This window comes from Mus musculus, chromosome 11, assembly GCF_000001635.26.
Source record: "Mus musculus strain C57BL/6J chromosome 11, GRCm38.p6 C57BL/6J".
NCBI lineage: Eukaryota > Metazoa > Chordata > Mammalia > Rodentia > Muridae > Mus > Mus musculus.
In genome coordinates, this window is record NC_000077.6 from 56,018,499 (window position 1) to 56,041,424 (window position 22,926).

Genomic DNA, 22,926 nt, shown 5'->3' on the forward strand with positions numbered 1-22,926 from the left:
CCCCATGCTTCTATGAGGGTACTCCTCCACCCACCCATCCCTTCCCACCTCCCCGCCTTCAATTCCCCTACACTGGGGCATCTATGGAGCCGTCATAGGACCAAGGACCTCTCCTTCCCTTGATTTGTTGACAAGGCCATCCTCTGCTACATATGCAGCTGGAACCATGTGTACTCCTTTGTTGATGGCTTAGTCCCTGGGAGTTCTGGGGGGTCTGGTTGGTTAATATTGTTGTTTGTTCTTCCTTCATTTGCAAACCCCTTTAACTCCTTCAGTCCCTCCTCTATTAGGGACCCCACACTCAATCCAATGACTGGTTGCAAGCATCGGCCTCTGTATTTGTAAGGTTCTGGCAGGGCCTCTCAAGAGACAGTCATATCAGGCTCCTTTCAGCATGCACTTTTTGGCATTCACAATAGTGTCTGGGTTTGGTAGCTGTATATGGGATGAATCCCCAGAAACACCACTATTCTTGTCAATTTCTCATCCCTTCCCTCACCTTGATGCTGGTTATAAATCTCATCTGTCTGGGCCATCCTTGGGCTTGGGCTCATTTTCCCCTTAATACAGCCACAGCTCATTTGTTAGTTTTGCATTTTTTTCCTTTTATACAATTGTGTACTTATTTCTCCAGTAGGTGAGAATTGTGTGGGCTACACTGAAAAAAAAATCTGGGACTTATTTCAATAGAATATCTTTGAATTTCAGTGTGAAACATCTAATTATTACCTAGGCTTGCTTTAAGGCTGTATCTCTTTGCTAACAAAAATTAGCATGTGTACAGGGAATACAAACTGATTTTGAAACTACTCAAATTAGAAAGGAAACTTATTGAGATTCTCATTAATGAAAAGAATTATGCTAATTTGAGTGGGTTCTACCCCCTAATTACCAGGCTGTGGGTAGTTTTCCTTTACTCAAAAGCAATGCGCTTTGGATACACCTGATACTCACCCTTATATTCAGTATCAGTCAACTTCCCTCTTTGCGCTTTAGGTGGACAGGATAAATTTGTAGCTAAAATCTGGAGGTCTCTACTCCCAATCTGTTAAGTTCCAATCTGTTAGCTATAGGCTAGTCAGATCACACCCATTTTCAGCAGTTCTTTTATAGCTACTGTGAATGGAATTCAAGTCTCTATCCAGAGCCTGCCTATATAAATCTCATGCCCTCAAACTCAGGTACCCAGATCCCAGGATAATGGCAAAGGCCACTCACGTTATCCCAAGGAGTTTTACACACCCAGGCCACCAGGCTCTAGGGCAAGAGACAAGGTGTGGTTATAATGGATACTTGTCAGCTAGATGTGTTCCTCCTCATTACCCCCCCTCCCCCAACACACACACATCCTCCTCTGCACCCCTCTTTCCTCAGAACCACAGCACTGTCTCTGCTGCCTAGAAATTAAGCAGAGCTGCAGACCTGTGCTAATCAACAGTGCAGTGTGAGCCCCAGAAGAAAGGACCTCCACTCTGACTCTTGGGCCTGAACTTTCACTGGAGTCCCAGGTATGCAGTCTGTCTGTCTATGGTGTTAGGGTCTGAACTCTCCTCAGAGATATTGCTGTCTGTCCATGGCATCAGTAGCTCTTCTAATAAACTTGTGACTCAAAGGACATCCTGCCTCAGTGTACCACCTTGAGTCTCAGAACCGAAACCTTTCACAATCTTCCCTTGTTCTCATCCCTTGTCCTGGCTGTTGACCCTGAGGAAAATCACGAAACCTCTCTGCTTCAGTGTGCGTTCTCCTAGGGGAGAGGGTCAAACCTGTACCCATCTCTTAGAGTTTTTGGGAAGACTAAATCAGCTAATATGTCAAAAAGTTTTAGCATGGTCATTGAAAGACATCCCAATCAACATTTCTGATCTATGAGTAAGATAGAGTCATTGTCTAACTAATCAATGAACTCCATATTTAGTGAGAGATACTGCCTCAAAAAGTAACATGGGGAGATCGATGAATTTACCCACCATCAACTTGTGATGTGTACATGTGCATTCTGTATGTGAGTGCACACACACACACACACACACACACACACACACACACACGCACGCACGCACACACTGATACTTACTCCTCCTTCATCTCTGATCTTGATGTCCAGGCAGGAATGATCACATGATCTTTGACCTTAGCCCCGCCATCTGACTCTGAGACAAATACAGACAGTTTCCCAGCTGGCAGAGGCTGAAGGCCTTCAAACACAATTAATATGCTTAGCCATTCTGGGCCGTCTAGGCTCCTCATTTTGTTGACTGCCCTGTCATAATATTGATTAATCTTTCATGTACCAGAGAAGCAATCTGTAACACATGCCTGCGCCTTCATTATTCACGAGCCCTAGCAGGGAGTGATGGAATCTTACAGAGTTTATCTGAATTGTGAATGAATAATGATTTTTTTAGAAGCCTGAAAAACTTCCTAGGATGTTGCTGTGAACAAAGGTGTTGCACACCCAGCTGACCCTTCCACCAGGTCCAGTAACTGATTAGAACTTCAAAGATTGTGGGGAGGTTGGAATGTTGCAGGTCCAGAACCCAATTCAGATTTAGCCATACTTTTCCCATGTCTACATCTAATTTAACATCCTTGCTATGATCAGGTAAAACCTTTTGGAAATGCATTATAAAGGAACTCTGGCTAGCATGAGCATGAGCACGGTGAACAAGGCTCTGGCAAACCTTGCACTTCTCTCCCATTCCCTCTGCCTTGCCAAAAAGCATTAAATTATATTCCTAAAGCTAGCCCTCAAGGTCTGTTCTCTTATTTGGCCTCTTCATCCTTCTAAGGCTAACTACAAAGGTCCAATTATCAACATATTGAAATCCAGTAATAAAAAGCCTTGTTTGGCTTACCTAATTAACATACCCAATTAAAATTAAACACCTCATCCTAATACAGGGTTTCTCTTGTGTAAACTGCCATTTTCCTATGGGCCATGTCTGTCTGTCTGTATCTGTCTCCTCTCTATCCAGAGGTAGCCCTTATCCTCAGGGGACAAATACCCCTCCTCCCTCTCGCTTGTTCCCTTCCCCTTCTTCCTCTTTGTCCTCAGTCTCCTGCCTTTGCTTCTTATTCCCTGCCCTCTGTCCCTCTGCAACACATAATCTCCTTTGTGCTGAGAACTTGGTCTTGGGGGTCCTGAACTGATACTTTTCCTAACCCATCAACTTAGTGGACCCTTGTTTCCCACCAATCAGAAAGCTAAGGTTGCCACTGATGGACCCAAGGAGCCAGGAGAGCCTTCCTGCTTTGCTTAGCAATGGGCTTCATGTCTCCACCAATGTTCTAGAAAAGTACCTTGATGTATGACTTCCCTTTTTCTGTTACTGTAAAAATTTCATTGAACTGTTTCAATGTTGGAACATGGAATTTGGGGGGTGGGGCTAAGGAGGGGGAGTGGCTAAATCTTCTCCTGGACCATGGTCACTCACATTTGGCCCTGGAGTAAACTCTTCTCCCTTTTGAGGTGAGGGTGTGGTTTTGTGCCAATATTGCTTATTTACACTGTGTATTTGAATCCTTCCCCAAAGACATACTGCTGTGTGAAACTTTCCTGGGATGGTGTGAACCTGTATGTTCTCCCCCAACCCTAGGGGATCCACAACAGAGCAAGCTAAGAATTACACCAGCATCTGTTTTGGTGAGCTGATGAGTTTAGCGAGGTTAGAGTGGTAGTATGGGGAGTGGTTACTCACAGGCGCTTAAGCAGCCCAGAGGCAGGTGCTCACCACAGCCCACTCCTACACGGCTGAGAGTCCTAGAAGTGTAGCTTGTAGGTAGCTGGGCAGGCCTGGGAAGTTTGCCTCTACTACAGCCAACATGCTGGTCAAGGTCCCCCTCACCTGCAGAAGTTCACTATGTCTATAATGCTGATGAGGATCCTCTTCAAACCCGAGTTTCAGCTTTTCAGACATGTGAGGCTTGTTTATATCCTGAGTCCCGTGAGCCCCCAGACTCAGCCCAGGAGGAAGCTGCTGTACGACAAGAACATTTCCTAAAAGCCCAGCAACACAGTAAAGTGCCATGAAAATCTAGTTTCCTGAATATTATGTTCCTGTTTGTTTGTTTTTATATTTAGTTCTTTTGTTTGTTTCTATAGATGCTATTACAGTGTTTCTAAGTACAGCCCAGAGGTAACCATCCTGGCCAGGGTGAGGCTACTCAAAGAGACACCCTTAATCCCCCTTTGGGCTTTGGAAACAATAGACTCCAAGAAATGGGAACTTCTCCAGGAACCTCATGCTAGAAGCAGGAAGATGGTGTAGCTTGGTGCGGCCAGAGTAGGAAAGATTTTCTTCTAGGAAAAGATTTCACCGGTTCTGACAACTACTGTCAGAGAATTTGGGGAATTTGGAGAATTTGGAGCTCAGACGATGATGGCCTCATATTTGACAGGACTACTTATTTATGCACGCCTCTGCTCCTCTATTTATACATTAACCACCCCCCTGCATAATCCCCAAAGATGGCATTGGGGCTCATGGATGACTGCATTCCATGCTGTCATGTGGGCACAGCAGTATTACTTGTTTCTTTAGCTGGCATAGAGGTGTCAGCACAAAGTCACAGAACTCACCTTATAAGGAAGGAGAACAGGTTGACTGTGAAGCCAAATGTGAGTGACCCTGGCCCAGGATACAGACAGAGCTCAAAGGTCAGGTGACTCTGGACTTCTGGCTCTGACACAGTGAATGAACCCCCCAGGCCTGACTCATCTCATCCTTCTGGTTATCAATGCAGAAAACACAATTGTCACCCAAGAGGGGATAAGAGCTTATTCTAGGGTTAAATATGAATAGTGACTGTAGCCCAGGAACACAGATTCAGGTCACCCCAATTTTCATGTTCAAACATGGTGACAGTTTGATGAAGTTTTTATAGTAACAAAACAAGGGAAGTCATAAATCAAGGCCCTTTCCTAATACATCAGTGGAGACATGAAGTCATTAAGTGGTTAAAGCGAAACAGGGAACATTGCAGTGTCTGTAACAGTGTTGTCAGCCCTTCCTTTGGCTGGAAGCTAATATACATATTCTGTATGTGTTACAGGATATGTCTAATGATCACAAAGCTCTTGGGTTGTTACTCAAAATTCTCTTTATTCTCTTGAGAAAATTAAGCAGTACTCTGAGAGTTGGGGAAAGGCTAGTGTTTTCCAAAATCCAGCCTTCACAGGGCCATGGCACACGTGGCAAGCTTTGATGGGGCCGCAGACTCCTGGAAAGTGGATTTCCATGCTCCTAGTCACTTGTTTACCAGAAGTGGGTTCCCCTGGCAGCCACAGCAGCTCCTGACAGGTTGGTTCTAGAAGATTTCAGGTTTGGGACTGAAGGGGAGTATCCTTTTGGCTAAAAGCTTTATTAAAAGAGTTGTTAACATTATGGGCAGACAGACAGACAGACAGACAGACAGACAGAGAGCATAGTGTAGCGGCTGAGGAGAGGCAAGGCCCTGGAAGCAGAGTGGAGGTCCCCTCTTACAGGTTTCAGAAGAAAGGGGAAGGCCTCACAGGGAACATCTGTCTGGGGCAAGGTCATTGGTTCCTCATTCCTAAGCATCAGAAGGGAGGGAGTAAATTCCCAGGAAGGACTCTATGACTCTGTGGATACAAGAGAGGGAGGAGGAGATGGGGCATGGTGAGGAGGTGGAGGAGGGAAGACGATTTAGGGAGTGCGGAGGAGGTAAGGAGTGGAGAGTAAATGGAAGTGAAGAGGAGGTGGGGTGTGAGGAAGAGGTGGAGGAGCAGGGAGGAGGTAGGGAGTGAGGAGGAGGTGGAAGAGTGGGGAGAAAGTGGGGAGTAAGGAGACAGTGGAGGAGTGGGGAGAAGGTGAAGGAGTAGGGAGGAGGTGGGAAGTGAGGAAGAGTGGAGGAGTGGGGAGGAAGTAGGGAGTGAGGAGGAGGTGGATGAGTAGGAAGGAGGTGGGGAGAGAGGAGGAGGTGGGGGAGTGGGGAGGAGGTGGAGGAGTGAGGAGGATGAGGGAGGAGATGGAAGAGTGGGAAGGAAGTGGAAGAGTGGGGGAGGAGGTGGGGAGTGAGGAAGAGGGGGTGAGTGAAGGGTTCTGGGAAAAGTGCAGAGAAGAGGCACTTGTAACTGAGGTGTATAGGGTAGGGCTGTTCTTGACCACCCTTCTTAGAGACATCCAGTAGTCTGGCAATTTCTGAGCTCTATAGGCTTTTTTAAGAGGAATGACCCCCCCCCCCCACACACACACACAGGCCCTTAGTAGGCACTCAGCATTATTTATAGGAGTGTAAGAAAGAGGCTGCTGCAGGTGGCAAGGTCAGATGGGGAACCTTTCCAGCCCCTGTGAGTTTCTTAGTGAGATTCCAGGACTCTGGTGCTTGCTTGGAGATTGTTCGTATAATTTTCCCAGGAGTAAGGAAGGATAGCTCTTCGCTGTCAACAAGAAGGGGGCGGGCAGACAGTAATTCTTTATCTCTCAGTAAGATGGAAGAATCAGTGAGGGAAGAGAACACAGAAATGTGCACAGGACAACCTTTATTCCATTTTATTACTGAGGAATCGGTGGTGGTCAAGGTCAGGAGCTGAAATTTTCAGCATTTATAAAACAAAGCAGAAAGTGTTGATAAGAGATATCTTTATGTTGTGAAAATATACGAATAAGTGGTGTTCTATGAAGCCTTTTAAGATCTAGGTTCCAAGTGGCTTTTACTCACAGAATTTCTTATCTATTCATCCATGTAGTTTCATAGCAGACACCGAATGTGTTTGAAAGGGTAAATTGCTTTTCTTTAAAGCAATACTTTTATTATTATGTGTGAGGGGGCATTGCTACACAAGCCATGGTGACACAGAGGTCAGAGAACAACTTAAGGTGTTGGATCTCGTCCTCAATCAAGGAACTTGGATCAGCAGGCTTATGTGCAAATGTCTTTGCCCATGAGACATTAATTACTATTCTCTCCAGCTTTGCTTTCTCTTAGTCCTGGACTTTGGACTTGTCCATCTTTCTAACCCTCTCAGAGAATGTATTTCACTAGCAGGGAAATCCGGGTACGTCATTTAGGTATACTCTATAATATCTATCCCATATGTAAATTAGTCAAAACTTTCAAGCACCAACATTGCCTTGAGAGTGCTTCCATATGGCATGGGTGGAGTGTCAGAAGCGGACTCCATGGAGCATTTGTACATCCACTGAGGGTGGGAAAGGGAAGGAGGGGCCTGGAAGGCTGCTCTGTCTGCGGATTTTGATTTACTAGGCTTCTAGAAGATAGTGTAGTTGTTAGCTTCCACACTGTGGATTCATAACATATTTCTTTAATTTTTTAATATGAACTTATTTATTGTGGTGAGTGTTGGGGTGTGGTATGCCATGGTGCATGTTTGGTGGGGTCAAGGGACAACTTGAGAAGTCAGTTCTCTCTCCTCCCACCACGTGAGTTCCGGGTATGGAATTCAGATCCTGAGGCTCGGTGGCAAGTGCTTTTGTCTACTGTGTCATCCCTCCAGTCCTACACCACAGGGCAAGAACAAAACAAATCTGCAGCCAAGTGGAGATGCATACAGAAAAGTCATCTGCTTTGACAACACATCCTTTGGGCTCTGCAAACACAGACGTGAGAGGGAAAATAACACCCAGTCCATTGCTGTTTGCTGCATTAATGTTAATGGATGGCATCCAAAAATAATCTTTCCACTCCAGGTTAATTATAAATGCTGATGCTGCTTCCATTGGCTTAATTAGCAGTATTTCGCTTATTTTTGTGTAGGAACATTTTTGTTTTGTTTTGTTTTTAAATCTAGTCCATAGCATATTTTTCCGAGTTAGCCACGACTCTAAGTAGTTCATAATTACAGCATAAGCAGCATTTCTTCTAAAAACAAGTCCCACACATCGCAACGAGTAGGCACAGCGCCAGCTCATTAATAGCTCTCAACCTGCTCATGGGCCAACTCTCCAGGGGATAAAAATTATTTAGCCCTGATTTAGAGAGCTTGTTAATTTCTGTAGCATAAATATTTCTGCTAGGACTGATTTTAAGCCATTGCTTATTTGACAACAAACTCCCAAAAGTCCTAACTTTTGGAGGGTTAGGCTTTTGCGGGCAGTTCCTACCCAGTGGTCTCTCCTGCATCCTGGGTATGGAGGTTAGGATAACTGTATTGTGCTGCTTAGCTACTCTACAACACCTTTACTAGGCTAAACCCACCCATCATGAGAGCATCTTTAAGTGAGACTCCCATGGCACATTACAATCACAGTTATAAAAAAAAATTACAATGCAGAAAGATGGAGTGTAATGTCTGCGCTGGGACCCAGAGCGAAGTCTGAGTTTCAACATTAAAAAAAGTAAAGAGTAGGTGGAATCTAAGAGCCACATTACTTCTCTAATGACATGCAAGGAGGCAGAGGTGACAGAGTGCTCCTCCTTGCAGTGCTGACATGTAGAGAAATGTCAATCACAGAAGCCAGGCCTTCCGAAGTGGCCTTCTGACCACTCCTTTCATGGTACCTCTTCAACACAGGGGACGGTGGTAAGTTGGGTGTTGTGGATGGATGACTGACAAGGGAACTGGGGGCCCGCATCCTCTGTCAGCTCCACAAGGTGGCATTCTGTCAAGAAGATAACCTTCTGGGCTGGAGGCCCCTGTGGGCGATGCTGGGGATGGCACCATTTGCAGGAAGGAGAGACAACATTCCGAAAGGCCGCCCGGAAGCGCCGAGACAGGAGGTTATATATAATGGGGTTGACAGCGGAGCTCAGATAGAAAAAGACACCTGCCAATGAGGGATGGAGGAAGGTAGGGAAAAAGATATAAATATTTAGCAAAGGCCTTGGAACCCTTTGATCACCTCTCCTGGAAGCAGTGGGGTGTACAGGACACTCACTGAGAACTTGAAACGCTGTGGGGAGATCTGCCTGTGCACTCAGGACCCAAACACGGAGCGACGAAAGAGTCATGGCTTTGTGGTGGTGCTGGGTGATGGCACTGATGCTAGACGTTCAAGTATCAGAGAAAAAAAGGCTTGTTTCTTCACTGGATTTTTAGTCAGCTACAATTTGGAGCAGTAGCCATGTTGAAGACTGGTAAGTCAGTCAACACACTGTCCCTGGAGAAACTCTTCATTTTGGGGAAAACCTCTGGGAGAGGGCGACTCCCAACTGCTCCGGTGCCACGTCCCTTTCCTACCCACTCATGCTTCACCAATAGCGCTTCCAATGAATAGTTATGTTTTACCATTTATTTTGTCCTCCAGACGGCTTGCATATTGTCTTTTCTATGCTTGCTATACATATGCATTCTTTTTCTTTAGAGATTTATTTTTTAATTATGTAAGCGAGTGTGTGTGTGTGTCTATGCGCAGGCACATGCGTTCATGAGTTCCAATCCCCACAGAGGCTAAAAGAAGGCATCTGATCCTCTAGCACTGGAGTTACAGGCATGAGAGAAACCTGATTCTGATACAGGGCCTGGGACCTAAAGTTGGGTCCTCTGTTAGGGAAGTACGTGCTCTTAACCACAGCGCTGTCTCTCCAGCTCACGTACACTCATTTACTATCATCTGTTTTGTTTCTCTAAGACATCGCTGAAGCTTAAGGGAGGCTAGGATAGTGACCCTCTTCTGTTCTGGGCCCTTAGATAAACACTCTTCAGCTCCTTCTGGAAAATGGAGTTTGGGTATTCTGCCTGAAGCTGAGTGCTGAGAAACAACATCCTCCAGGCTGACTTGGTCCCTGCCGTGGCTGTCTAGAACTGTCATGGAGACTACAGAAGGGTGTTTCCATTAACTTGGCATTGCAGGGGAAGGGTTTGCTTGCCTTCCTTCCAAGATTTATGGACAGTTAACAGTCGTTTGGGGAGAGGGTCATGAGACTGGGTCCCTTCCCAAGGATCCATAGACAGCCAGCCATTACTGAAACATGTATTTTTTTCAGTGTAACACCTGCCCGTAAGTTGCTCACATTCCTGTTAGGAACCCTAGTGACTCACTGCTTCAACACACTACACTTGGATGGAATCCCTGTTTTGTGTCTATGCTCCGTGTCCTCTCTGGCATGAGGAGACATGTCTGTTCATTCAGGCACTGATTGAACGCTTACTAGGACATTCGGAAAACTCCAAAGCACATTGAAAGATAAGAGATTTAGACTTTTTCCCCCCGTGAATACTCTATAATTTTTTTCTCCAATTGGAAGATTATAACTGAGGCAGGATTCTTGGCAAGGTTGGTAACAGGGATACACAACGATATCTACAAGAAGCATTGTGATACCAACTGCCTGTCTACGGCAGTTACTCTGTCATAACAGAGACTGCTGTGGTCACAAGGGACTCAGTGGAGGTGACTGACACCAGCTTGACCTTGACATGGGTAGGAGATAGTTGAAGAGAGAGAAGTGTATTTAGGTGCAAATGCTCAGAGGCAGAAATGGCTGCATTATACAAGGCAAGTCTGGTGTCTGAGCTTTCTCTCCTTTCCACCTCTTCCCCTCTCTCCTTCCTTTTGTCCAGAGATGTGATGTTCCCAAGTTGCAGATATGCATCTTATGTCTGCTTCTGGTTTTGTTCCTGAGAATCCAGAGCCCACAGAACAAGCCAGCGACAACAGATGCTGGTGGGAGTGCCCTGAAGCTAACACCATAGCTTCTCTATGTTGGAGGAAAAGCCCCTGAACCTCAAATTCAATAGCTTAGAATTTTAACAGGTTTTTATAGCCTTGTGCCTTTGGGAAAACCATTTCTTCAGTGTATGTCTTTGGTGTCAAACACTGATGATCGCTGAGGATTCCCTGCTGTAATTATCACATGTAGAGTTGGGGGTTTCCTTAAAGTAACCTCTAAACATTTTTAATCTTTAAATACAAATTACCCATCTTTGAATACAAATCAGCACCTGCTGTTTCCATAACAGAAGGCCAGATCCCCAGATCCCCAAATCCCCAGATCCCCAGAGCTGCTTATGTACTGAGCCTTCAGGACAGTGAAGGAAAAGCCACTTTATAGTTGAGTCACCAAAACTACCAGGTCTTTACCTGATACCACGTGGATGAGGTTGAACACAGCAGCCAGGGACTCAGTCCACTCGTCCACAAAGCTGAAGAAGAGCCTGTCCACATGGAAAGGGGTCCAACAGATAGCAAACACGAGGACCAAGACAACTGGAAAAGGAAGTGGGAGAGGGGTGATGGAGTAGATCAGGGAAGAACAAGATGCTCGCCCAGCCTTCCTCTTCTTTAGCAGGTTTTCCCTGCCACCTTGGCTAAGTGATGATTGCTATAGGCAAAGGTGACCCCAGAGTTAAAAATATTTGAACATGAGAATTAGTTGTATGTATCTAAGACCACTTTTCTATACAATTGCCTCAGTTTTCTTTTAAAGTGTATAGTTCTACTTTTACTTGAAAATTTTGCTTTTGAAAATTTCATAAATGTATGCATAATAAAATATAATCATGTTCACTCCTTCTTTTCCCTCTCTAACTCATTCCATGTGCTCCAATATGCCCCATTCCAGCTTAATGTCCTTTTTGTTGAGAACTCTCCCTGCCCATTTCCTCTTTCCTCTCCGCCCCCTCTTCACAATAGGCCCAAAGATGAACCCAGATAAATCTTTTCTTTGTTATGTATGTCTTGTGTGTCCTGTGTGTTGTGTCTTGTATATGTTGTCTGTCTCATGTAGTGTGTGTGTGTGTGTGTGTGTGTGTGTTGGGGTGTGGGTCACAGAGGTCAACTTTAAGTATCATTCCTCCGGAGGCCTGCCCACTTTGATTTGAGACAGTCTCACTTTTACCTTGAATTCACCAATTCAGCTAGACCGATGGCCAGCAAGGCCCAGGGATCCACTTGTGTCCACCCACCCAGCTTTGGGATACTGGATTACAAGCACACATCACCCAACATGGTCAGCTTCTTATTACACCGATGCTGGAGAGCAAACAGGAGCTTGTTCAGCAAGCACTTTACCAACGCATCCACGTCCCCAGCCTTCTTCCTTTTGTTTTGTCATGGCATTGCAAAGCAGTTAACACAAAACTAGAACTCAGTCTCTTTGATCCTTTTGATTCTGTGATGGGCTGGGTAAGACACAGAGTCAGAACAACTGTAATCACAGTGTTGATTCTGCAAGGAAGACCCTGTCCTCCTGAGTCAGAAAAACACAGAATCTCCTGCTTCTCATTTCCAGCCCCAGGGCAGGGATGGCCAATTGTTCCTCCTTGGGACACTGACGCTCCACAAAGATAAGCAAGCATTTTTTCATCTTTAGGAAGCTGCCAGATCCTTTCCTGTGATGTGCTGCTTGATGTTTGTATCTGAGTGAGTGATCTAACAGAGCTGGAGGAGAAGAGAGACTCAGGACGAAGGGAGAACAGCCATGAGCTGACACCTTTTGAGGCTGAGAGATGGGTACACAGTCTTCATTTTGCAGTTCTGCCCATGAGCGCCTTCCAGGTTTTCACAGAAACTGGTACCTTTGTTTTCTTTTGGTGTTAACTTTTAGGGTAAGGTGTCTGTCTATGCAGTGTGCTTCCAAAAGTAACTGGAATATTCTTTTGAATTTATAATATTCTTCCCTCAATAAAATGTCTTCCCTTTTTTTCTTTTTTTTTATTATGTATTTTCTTCAATTACATTTCCAATGCTATACATAATAAAAAAAAAGAAAAAAAATGTCTTCCCACCACCCACTTCTGCTCATCATTCCTGATTACAATGAAGGCAAATGGTCTACATTTTGTCATTATTACTTTTTTGCTCTGTTTTTCGTTTGTTTGCTTGTTTTGTTTTGTTTTGTTTTGTTTTGTTTTGTTTTAATAGTACTGGGAATTGAGCTGGAGCTCCACACATATGAGGCAAGCACTCCACCACTGATCTAAAGCCCAGTCTTTTTTATTTTTATTTTTTACTTTTTGAGACAGGTTCCTTTTGGATTGCCCAAGCTGGCTTTGCACAGAGCCCAAATCTATTTTTCCTGTGTGTAGCATGCTAGGAATTGAACCCAGGGCCTTGCACATGCAGGGCATATGCCCTACCAAGGGGCTACATTCCAGGCTTGCTACTAAGATGCTAATACCAGCAAACACTGAGATCAGGATCAAAGGGAGACGGAGAGACATAATAAAGACTTCCTGTCTCCTCACAACAAGATCCACCTGGGGATGAAAAGCCTCAAAGAAAATGATTATTAGAGTCAAAAGACCAACTTGGAAAATTCTGGGTTTTGTCCACAGAGAGCCCAGTTTCCATGAGTCATGGGCACATGAGCCTGGGGATTTCTTTTTTTGTAAAGGTGGGTTGTAATTTGGAAAATTTATGATGAGTTTCACATGCCTCATCATTGTCTCTCCTGGAGGACTGGTGCTGTTTTTTGTTTGTTTGGTTGGTTGTTTTTTTTTTTTTTTTTTTTTTTTTTTTTGCTTTCATTTTCAAATGAAAATTTGTATTGTGTATGGAGGTGTGTGCATGTATGTGCATGTATGTTTGAACATGAGTGTGCATATGTCTGTGTGTGCATAGGCCTATGGTTGAGTCAAGAGTTGTCCTCAATCACCCATCCACCTTATTTACTGAGGCAGGCTCTCTCAATCAAACTCAGAACTCACTGATAGGGCCTGTCTCCAGAGCCAGCTTGCTCTGTAGACCCTCTGTTTCTGCCTCCCAAGAGTGGAATTATAAAAGGGTGGTCATTCCCACTAGCATTTACATAGCTTCCTGGGGATGGAGCCCCTACTCCTCCTGCTTGTATGGCAAATGCTTTAACCTCTGGTCTATCTCCCCAGCCCAGGGGTCCATTTTCTTCTCTAGCATCCTTGTGAGAGAGGATGTTCAGCACCTGGATCTCTCAAAATAGTTTGTCTCTTACAAGTATGTGCACTTCTAATAAAAAGGCTATTTTTACTGTTTTGTTTTTAAACAAGATGATGTCTTGATACAATGTTCTGGGAAAATCATGACTAATTGTTCTTAATATGGAATAAAAATATCCACAGAGACTACATGGCCATTGGGAGTTTATAATCTACTGAAGTGAGTTATAAAACATTGTGTGTGTGTGTGTGCGTGCATGAAGAATGTTGGAGCACATATAAGCTAAGAAACCATCCCTACCTCATCTTACATGAAGAGTGGGGTTCAGGCTCAGCATTGCAAACGTGGTTTATTTCATAGGATTTGGAAGGCACCTCAGCAACTGTAACCTAGCAAAAGCCTTTGAATGTCCAAAACCAAAGATGAAATAAAACAGGCAGGTCACAGAAGCTTCTGGAAACCAAGAAGGACATCTTAGCCAGCACCATTACGTCAGTACCAAAGACAAAAAAAAAAAAAAAAAAAACAAAACAAACAAAAAAAAAAACAAAAAAACAAAAAAACCAAAAAAAAAAAAAAAACCAAAAAAACCAAAAAAAAAACAAAAAACCTCTGCTCTTATAAACAAGAGTGAACAAACATTGAACAAAGCAAGCAGCTTACACAGCATCTTGGTGACTGATTTTCTGGAGGGTCTGTGAATATTCACAGTCACTTTGTCTGCCTCAAGAGATTCATCTCTCTTCAGCTGAAAGAGAAGTGGAAAAGTGGTTAGGGAGAAAAGGCTGACTGCTTTTCCCATGAGAAACTTTGGAGGTATATAAACAGCACTTTAAAAAAATGTTTTGAAAAATTTAAACACTTCACTGGAGGCAGAATTCAGTCTAAGTTCTCTGGATAGGGTGTGGGCAGGATACAGTAAAACTGAAACTAAGTTTTTAGTGTGCAATTCCATACAGTTCTAATTCTATAGTATGTTAGGAAATACTACACACTCATGCACACACACACACACACACACACACACACACACACACACACACACATGCACACCCCAAACGGCGAATCTTGAAATTAACAACAGCAGCAAGCAACATGGTAGTTAGGCCCTTCCATTCACTTATTCATTCCTTTCCCTTTTGTTAGATACATCATTAGAGTCAAGACCCTAGGCCATGTGATAGGAGGTTCCAGAAAACAAAATATTATGATCTCATGAGTGTTATGATCGTTGCTGTGTGTCTTAGTCACTGTTCTATTGCTGTGAAGAGACGCCATGACTAAGGCAACTCTTACAAAAGAAGGCATTTCATTGGGGGCTTGTTTACAGTTTCAGAGGGTTATTCAGGATCATCACGGTGAAGCATGGTGGAAAGCAAGACAGCATGGTGCTAGAGCAGTAGCTGAGAACTTTACATCCTGAACCATAGACAGCAGGTGGGGCGGGGGAGAGAGACACTGGGCCTGGTGAGGGCATTTGAAACCACAAAGGCCATGCCTTCTAATCCTTCCAAACAGTACACCGACTGGGGACGAGGCATGCAATATATGGGCCTATGGAGGGCATTCTCATTCAAAGCATTGCACTGTGGGCCCGTGGCATCTTGAGTGTGGTCATGAGCTATGTGGATTTTCCAGGGGCTTGTGCATCACTTTCCCAATTTCCACATTTGCACCCCCCACGCTCATCCCAGTGGAAGGGGAGTCACATTTCTTGGAATCATACACTTCCAGCCCCTTTTCAGCAAACACCCTGACCCTCTACTGACCAGCGTAACCCACAACATGCTGTTTCTCCTATTCGCCTGCACATCCAGCAGCATTTAAATGACAGATATTCATGTCGCAATGTAAGTTTGGAATGGAAGCATGACATTATATGCCATCTTTACCAGCCTGTTTAAGGCCCGCCTACGTCTGAAGATGCAGCGGCTCTAGCCCATTGTCCCCTTCTTCCTCCTAAGCCCGCAGGTACCAGAGAGCACTGCTTTCTATTTGGTGGTGGCTCTTTCTCCCTTAGATCTACTCTTTGTTTTTTTTTGTTTGTTTGTTTGTTTTTGTTTTTTTTTTTTGTTTTTTTTTTTTTTTTTTTTTTTTTGACTATGGTGATGTTGCACCAGATGAGAGGAACTCTAATAATGTGCGACTATCACATACCTTGAAGTGAGTCCAGTGCTTTTTAGTCCTCTGGCATTCCCCCCTTGCTTGCTTACCAACATCACCCTAAATTTCTCTTAGACTGTTTATTCCTTTCCAACATTGACTTGGTAGTTTGGTGAGAGTGTCAGTTGCTTTTCTTGTTGCTATGACAAAAATACTGAGCAAGAAGCAACTTAGGTGAGGAAGTGTTTGTTTGACACATAGTTTGAGGAGAGTCTATTAAGGAGAGGGAGTCACAAAGGCAGGGCATGAAACAGATGGGCACATTGCATCCCAGCCGGGAAACAGAAGGAGACAGATGCTGTGCTAAACTCACTTCTTTCTTCCCCCTTTTTATTCAGCCTGGAACTCCAGCCCATGGGATGGTGCTACCATCATTCAGGGTGGGTCTTCCTCCCTCAGTCACACCTCTCTGGAAATGTCCTCATAAACATGCCCAGAGGTGTGTCTCCTAGTTGATTCCACACCCAATCAAAGATGACAGGGACGATTAAGCTGAGTTAGCCCCAATTCACTCCTGGTCCTGTCACCAAATAACCTATAAGATCAGACTGTCCTAACCCCTAGTTCCAAAGTTAGGTAACTGGGGCCAAGGGAGCACCACACTCTGTACTGCTAGGAATGGAAGGGACCCCTTTTTCACTGCATCGGAGGTAGAAAGTAGAGCAGTTGCTTGTGTGGAACCATGAGAAAAGCCCTTCCAGTATTGCTGTGAGCAAGCTTTAAGCTCCCTAGAAAGAGAATAAAGAACCAGAAAAGAAGCCATGTGTTTGACAACTTTGTATGTTTTCCTGGATGAACCTTCTCTGAGCACTATGTCTACCTTGTGAACTTCAGGTCGAAGCACCCCTTCATGTGCCACCAGTCATGCTGAGATTCCTTCACAGTGGTGACGGGGAGCCTGATGGGTCAACAGGTCATTAAGTAGAAGGAAAACTCGAACGGTCCTATACAGTCTCGAGCTCTGCTAGAATCAGCCCACTGAGTTAAAAGGCATGATGTTTTCAAGTTCAAGGTATGTGAGAAGGGTGTGACTGTGTGTGATGATGAACAGGCTTTTGTGAAGAACAGTTATCCTGACGGGACACTTTAGAGAACGTCTTTAAAGTTGGAGAAAACTTGGAAAATGGCCCATTAGAGGTCACCTCGACAGCTCCACAAATCCATATCTTATGTCTTTAAAATACACAAGCTCCTTAAAACCAGGAACTTTACAGGAGCCCCTGGGCCCTATGTATCCACCTGTATGGTCAACATGTCTGCCTGTCTCTTGGACTTAGTGGTGACCTCTACATAAAGTTTGTTTTGAGAATGTGAGGTTTGACCCTTTGGATACATCTGGAACAGGAAAGACCTGAGGGATTCCTGCAGTGATGTAGAAATAAGGAGGTGTGGGGGTGAGGGCGCTAAGGTGTTCCCCAGATGATGAGCATGTCAGTGCAGGGCGCGTGGTATTCTATGCATGGTAGATTATTGGTATTCTCATGATTCCAATTATCATTCCACATCGTCTCAAAAGACATGGTATAAATTAAAATACCCGAGGACAGCTGTTTGTATTCCCCTTATGAGGATTACTGAGCCTCTTCTGGGAGACGCTCCTTCTTCTAACTCAGGTGTGTTAACCTGACAGATGTTAGCCTTCATTCTGGCTGGCAACTGGGCAAAATGTAGCGTCACCCAGGCAAAGGGAACCTCAATGGAAGAATTGCCCAGATCAGACTGGGTCACAAGGCTTCTTCCTTTCCTTTAATAATAATAAAAATGTTTATGGATGTTTTACCTGCATGAATGAGTGCCTGGTGCTTGTGCAAGCCAAAAGAGGACATTGGTTATCCTGGAACTAGAGTCACAGATAGTTAGAATTTGGGTGCTGGGAATTGAACCTGGATCTCTGGAGAAAACACCAGTGCCTTTAATCACTGAGCCATCTCTCTAGCCCTTGGGAAGCATTTTCCTAACTGCTAATTGATGTGGGAGGGCTGTCCAGCCCACTGTATGTGGTGCCATCCCTAGGCAGGTATGCCTCAGCTGTATACAACTGGTATCTGTGCAAGCTATGAGGAGAAAGACAATACGCAGAATCCCTCCATGGTTTCTGCTTCACTTCTGCCTCAAATCCCTTTGATGATGGACATAACCTTTTAAAAATATTTTCTTTTCTTTATTTTATATTATGGGTATGATTGGGTGCCTGACTGGTGTCCAAAAAAGTCAAAAGAAGACATCAAATCCTCTGGAACTGGAATCACAAACAGTTGTGAGCTGCCTTGTGGGTTGTGGGAAGTGAACCAGAATTTCCTGAAAGAACAGTGGGCAGTGCAGTGCTCTTTAATTTCTGAGCCATCTCCCTAGCTCTGGATTTTAAACTGAGATAAACCTTCCCTCCTCTGGTCATCTTTTTTTGTTTGTTTTTTGTTTGTTTGTTTGTTTTATTAAAGTGTGTGTGTGTATGCCTGAATATTATGTGTGTATATGTGAATAAATGTGTAGATACACATTGTCCTTTCTGTCTGTCTGTCTTTCAGTTTTTCTCTCCGGACATTTGTCTATCCATCCACCCACCCATCCATCCATTTGTGTCTCTGTCCATCAGTCTCTTCTTCTAAGTATCTGTCTGTCTGTCTAAGCATCTATCTATCCATCCATCCATCCATCCAGTCAGTCATCATGTCCTTCTGTACATCTACTTCTACCCATCCTGTCCTTCCTTCCTTCCTCCCCCTCCCTCCCTCCCCCTCCCTCCCCTCTCCCTCCCTTCCTTCCTTCTTTCCTTCTTTCCTTCTTTCCTTCTTTCCTTCCTTCCTTCCTTCCTTCCTTCCTTCCTTCCTTCCTTCCTTCCTTCAATTCACCATCTGTCTCTCTGTGCATCCATCTCTACACATCCTGTTCATCTGTCCATCCATCCATCCATTTACTCTTTCATCCATCCATCCAACTATTTTGCTTGTTCACAACTTGTCTGGCACTGTTGAGTTTTATGCAGTTCATACATGTGCCCCTATCAACACAAAAGTCACATATGAGAGACATGGATTAGGCTATACTTTGTCAGTATTTCCTCTTGGATGGATGGGAAGCTACTCTTGGAACACCCAATTTCCATCTCCATGGTGTTCTAAGCCTGAAGAACACCTTTATTGAAATTTATGTCCTGGAATAAGGGGGCATCAGTGAGTATTCAGCTTTGAATACACACAGGCTTCTTTTGTCCTATGTCTTCCTCTGGCTGCCTTCTGAAGGTAGTGGCAACCAGATTCAATCACACCTCTACACTTCTCAGAAGACCCAATAACTCAAATACCATTACGGCTTGGGTCTCTTTAAATCATGAACATTCAAAGGACCTTTGAGGCCATGTTTCCAAGTCTTTTATCTTAAATGTAGAGAAGCCGAAGCCCAGTGATGAAGGGGGTAATTGAGCCTTATCTCCTGACTGTGCTTAGTCTGGTTTGGGAGAAATCAATGAACTAAAGGGTCTACACAGAATTATAAATTGTAATTGAAGGAAATTACTGGAAGCCATGACATCTATACCAGAGGCAGGACAGCTGGGGCTTCTAGAAGTGCTGCCCCAGGGGCAGATGCTTGAAGCCTGACTGACAGGGTAGACTAGAGTCAAAAAGGCAAAGGAAGCATGGTGGTGGGTGGCAGCAACCTTCCAGAGAAAGGAGTCCAAAGATTGTGGTGCCTGTGGCACAGAAGAGACTTGCTTCGCCAGATTGCTGGTGTAAGACTTTAAATTTTCAGAATGACAAGTCAGACATCTCCTTTCTTAGTAACCCTAGGGTCCATTCACATCTACTTCATCTCTTCTGAAACAGGCTGTCATCAATTGCATTACTCACACAAAGCAGGATGGCTATTATCTGAGCTGCCACCAGCTTGGGACACAGACACTGTAGATTCATGTGAGTGGAACATAATGAAACTTAAAGAAAGACTTTAGAGAAATTTATGCTTGCTGTTAAACTTAGGCATTCCCCCCAAACTCATGCGAGACAAATGATTGTTTAGCTTGAACAGTAATATATTGCTACAGTTGGGGTGTGGAGGTAAGAAGGTCTTATGGGATGTGTGTTATTTGGAAATGTGTGGAAGGATGTCTTTTCCTCTGGGTTAGATACATAGGACATTCTGGAACTGTGATACTGAGCTGGATAAAGTGACACAGGTATTAGGGAAAATGCCACTGCTCTCTGCCTGTTCAGATTCATTCATGTTTTTACATGTCTATGACATTCATATATGCTCTTCCTACTCGGTCCTGGCCACTCATTTAAGGACCAGTAAATAGTAAGAAAGATCCATTTTGTTGATAACTGCCTTCCTCAGAGATGGACAGGAGTGGGGCTCTGCATCCGGAGCCACAGCGCCAGAGGATGTGGTGGGATGAGTGTGCTTATTTCTTTCATTTATAGCTTGTGTCTATCTCCTCCATAGTCTCTTTGCCTTTTTAAAAAGAACCACAGACTGTGAAAGCAGGAAGAAGCCTTGGAAATGATGTGATGTGACCTTTTCATTCTCCAAATGGGAAAACAATTCCAGCAGAATTGTGTGTGGCTTGCCTAGAGGCGTACGTCAGACGAGGACTGGAGAGGCTAAATAAGCCTGTAACAGTTTACTGCACGAACCGCTTCCCTAAGTGAATACAAAATTGTCATTGTGAGGACTCACACCTATGAATTTGAGTACAGCATACAGCCGGAAGTATACAGATTCACGCCTACATTCCTCAAAAAAAAAAAAAAACCCACAGATTTTCTCAAGTAATTTAGAAGCAGAGAAAATGAAAAACAAGTATTTATCATCACAAGCTTAGAGAAGGAGCCTCTAATTGTAAGGTGCAAGGGAAACAGAGTGATTTCCCCAGAAACTCACCTGTCTCTTAATCACCTCTACTGCTCTAACTTATGAGTTCTGTGTACTTTGCATCCCTCAGTATCCCTACCTACCATAAAACTGGCTTCAAGATATCTATATCTATACCTCTATCTATCTATCTATCTATCTATCTATCTATCTATCTATCTATCTATCTATCTATCTACACACACACAGAGAGAGAGAGAGAGAGAGAGAGAGAGAGAGAGAGAATTTAACTTGCTATTTCAATCAATTGACCAATACAGCCACAAAGAAATATCTGCCTTCACTGCTGTATACCTGTCTCAGATCATACAGCAGGAAGAGTTCACGATATCCTCCAGACTTTGGTTCAGAGAAAAACTTGAACACAGGCAGTAAAGTGGAGCAGGGGCAGCAAAGAGGCAGCAGGTTGTAGAAGCACCCCCCCCCCCCCCAGAATGTGATTCTCTAAGCCCAGATCACATGCACACATTTAAAGTGAGGTTTCTCCTCAATTCTCTCACACATCGATGCCCCTAAGAAGCTGTCTCACACCTTCTTAGAAACACAGGTGGAAAAACATGGAAAGAATAAGGAACACCAGGTAAAGAAAGTGATAGAGCTGTGATTTTACTATGTTTAAGTGGTGGCAATTCCCACCTGTTCAAACGGAGACCAAGCTGATTTTACCTGTGAGATAAATCTTGAGTTCATGTGTGGAATTTTCATATGCAACTATTTTACATACATATAAACTCTTGTTTCTTAATTTCCCACTTAACGCTATCCTCTGTGCCCCTCCCTGATTCTATCTTCCCACCACGCTAAGTCTTTCTTTGAATTCAGAATGGACGAGAAAGGTGGGATGCTGCCCCAAACCATTCCCTCGATACTCACCCTGAGCCCCATGAGATAGTAGAGGACGCTGATGAGGGTCATCGGGAGGATGTAGAAGAGGAAGGAGGTAGCTTGGATGATGAAGTTATACACCCATATGGGTTTGGTGACTGTGCAGGTGGCAGAGCCGGGCACAGAGGACCCGTTGGGAAACTGCTGGAACTTGATGCCATGGATGCTGGTGTTGGGCAAAGAAAAGACCACAGAGAAGCTCCAGACTAGGCTGAGGATCCTGAGGGCCCGTCGCCGTGTGCTCTCCAGCTTGGCTCGGAACGGATGGACAATGGCCACGTAGCGCTCAATGCTAACCGTGGTGACACTGAGAATGGAGGCAAAGCACACAGTCTCGAAAAGGGCTGTCTTGAAGTAGCATCCCACCGGCCCAAACAGGAAGGGATAATTGTGCCACAACTCGTAGACCTCCAGTGGCATACCTAAGAGCAGGACCAGCAAGTCTGAGACTGCCAAGCTGAAGAGATAGTAGTTGGTGGGTGTCTTCAAAGTTTGATGTCGGGCAATCACCAGGCACACCAGAAGATTGCCTATCACCCCCACCACGAAGATCAGCGCATAGACCACAGACACTGGAAGGGATAGGTCACTGCGCTTGGGTCCACACAGGTAGGCCAAGTACTCCTCTGTGCTGTTCAAGTACTTCATGAGAGAATCGTGGATCCAGGAAGCATTTTCAAGTTTTCCCATTACTGAGCTTAAAATCCACGACCACGGGTATCCCTTGCTCTTGAGGCTCTGTCTCAAGCTGAGCCAGAAAGAGTCTGAAAGCCGAGGCTCCTGAAGAAGGTCTCAGAGAGTGAAAGGATAGCATCAGCCTCTAGGGCTCTCCTCTCACGCTGTTAATGCCTTTTGAGGACCACCCAAGCCCCGCCCCCGGCACGCTGTAGGCCAATGAGGGTGTTAAGCTGCACTGTGGGAGAACCAGGCAGGTTGGTGTGAGGGCTTTGTGTTTGGGGAGCAAGAGAGGAGGGACCTCCCTGTGACTTGGACGCAGCCACAGAGAATCAGCTCACACTGAGTGAGCTGCCTGCACCACCTGAGGAGTGAGCATTCCCAGCCTGGCCAGCCTCAGAGTTGTGGGGCTCTGGGGAGAAACACAGGAAGGGCTGAGGAGCCTGACTGCTAAGGCAGTCTCCATTGGTCTCTGATCACTCTATGTCCTGTCAAAGAGTGGAAGATCAATCGATTTCTCCGATTATATTGTTCCTTTGGGCAATCAGGGCTCTCT

General features: G+C 44.6%; 1 protein-coding gene and 1 long non-coding RNA gene across 4 annotated transcripts in view; one reads left to right on the forward strand and one right to left on the reverse strand.

Moving 5' to 3' along the window:
* Positions 1–22,926, forward strand: part of LOC115485826 — a 132,695-nt gene that overhangs the window by 50,511 nt on the left and 59,258 nt on the right. For all 3 annotated transcript variants that reach the window (XR_879865.3, XR_879866.3, XR_879868.3), the window contains exon 4: positions 16,776–16,953. This is a non-coding gene — a long non-coding RNA (uncharacterized LOC115485826). The remainder of the gene's footprint in view (positions 1–16,775; positions 16,954–22,926) is intronic.
* Positions 6,492–22,489, reverse strand: Nmur2 (neuromedin U receptor 2). Its single transcript, NM_153079.4, has 4 exons — positions 21,684–22,489; positions 14,442–14,526; positions 11,007–11,132; positions 6,492–8,750 (listed from the first exon to the last, which is right to left on the reverse strand). Exons 1-4 carry the CDS (start codon positions 22,383–22,385, stop codon positions 8,476–8,478), a joined length of 1,188 nt encoding a protein of 395 aa, NP_694719.2. The 5' UTR covers positions 22,386–22,489; the 3' UTR covers positions 6,492–8,475.

What these genes read in the sequence shown, in the direction of transcription:
- Nmur2 (NM_153079.4), bottom strand. Translation starts at nt 22,385, where the DNA reads ATGGGAAAACTTGAAAATGCTTCCTGGATCCACGATTCTCTCATGAAG. An exon ending in ACTATCTCATGGGGCTCAGG is followed by an intron (nt 14,527 to 21,683) that starts GTGAGTATCGAG and finishes CTTCTCTTTCAG; the next exon opens with CTGAAGAGAGATGAATCTCT. An exon ending in CCTCATCCACGTGGTATCAG is followed by an intron (nt 8,751 to 11,006) that starts GTAAAGACCTGG and finishes CCTCATTGGCAG; the next exon opens with GTGTCTTTTTCTATCTGAGC.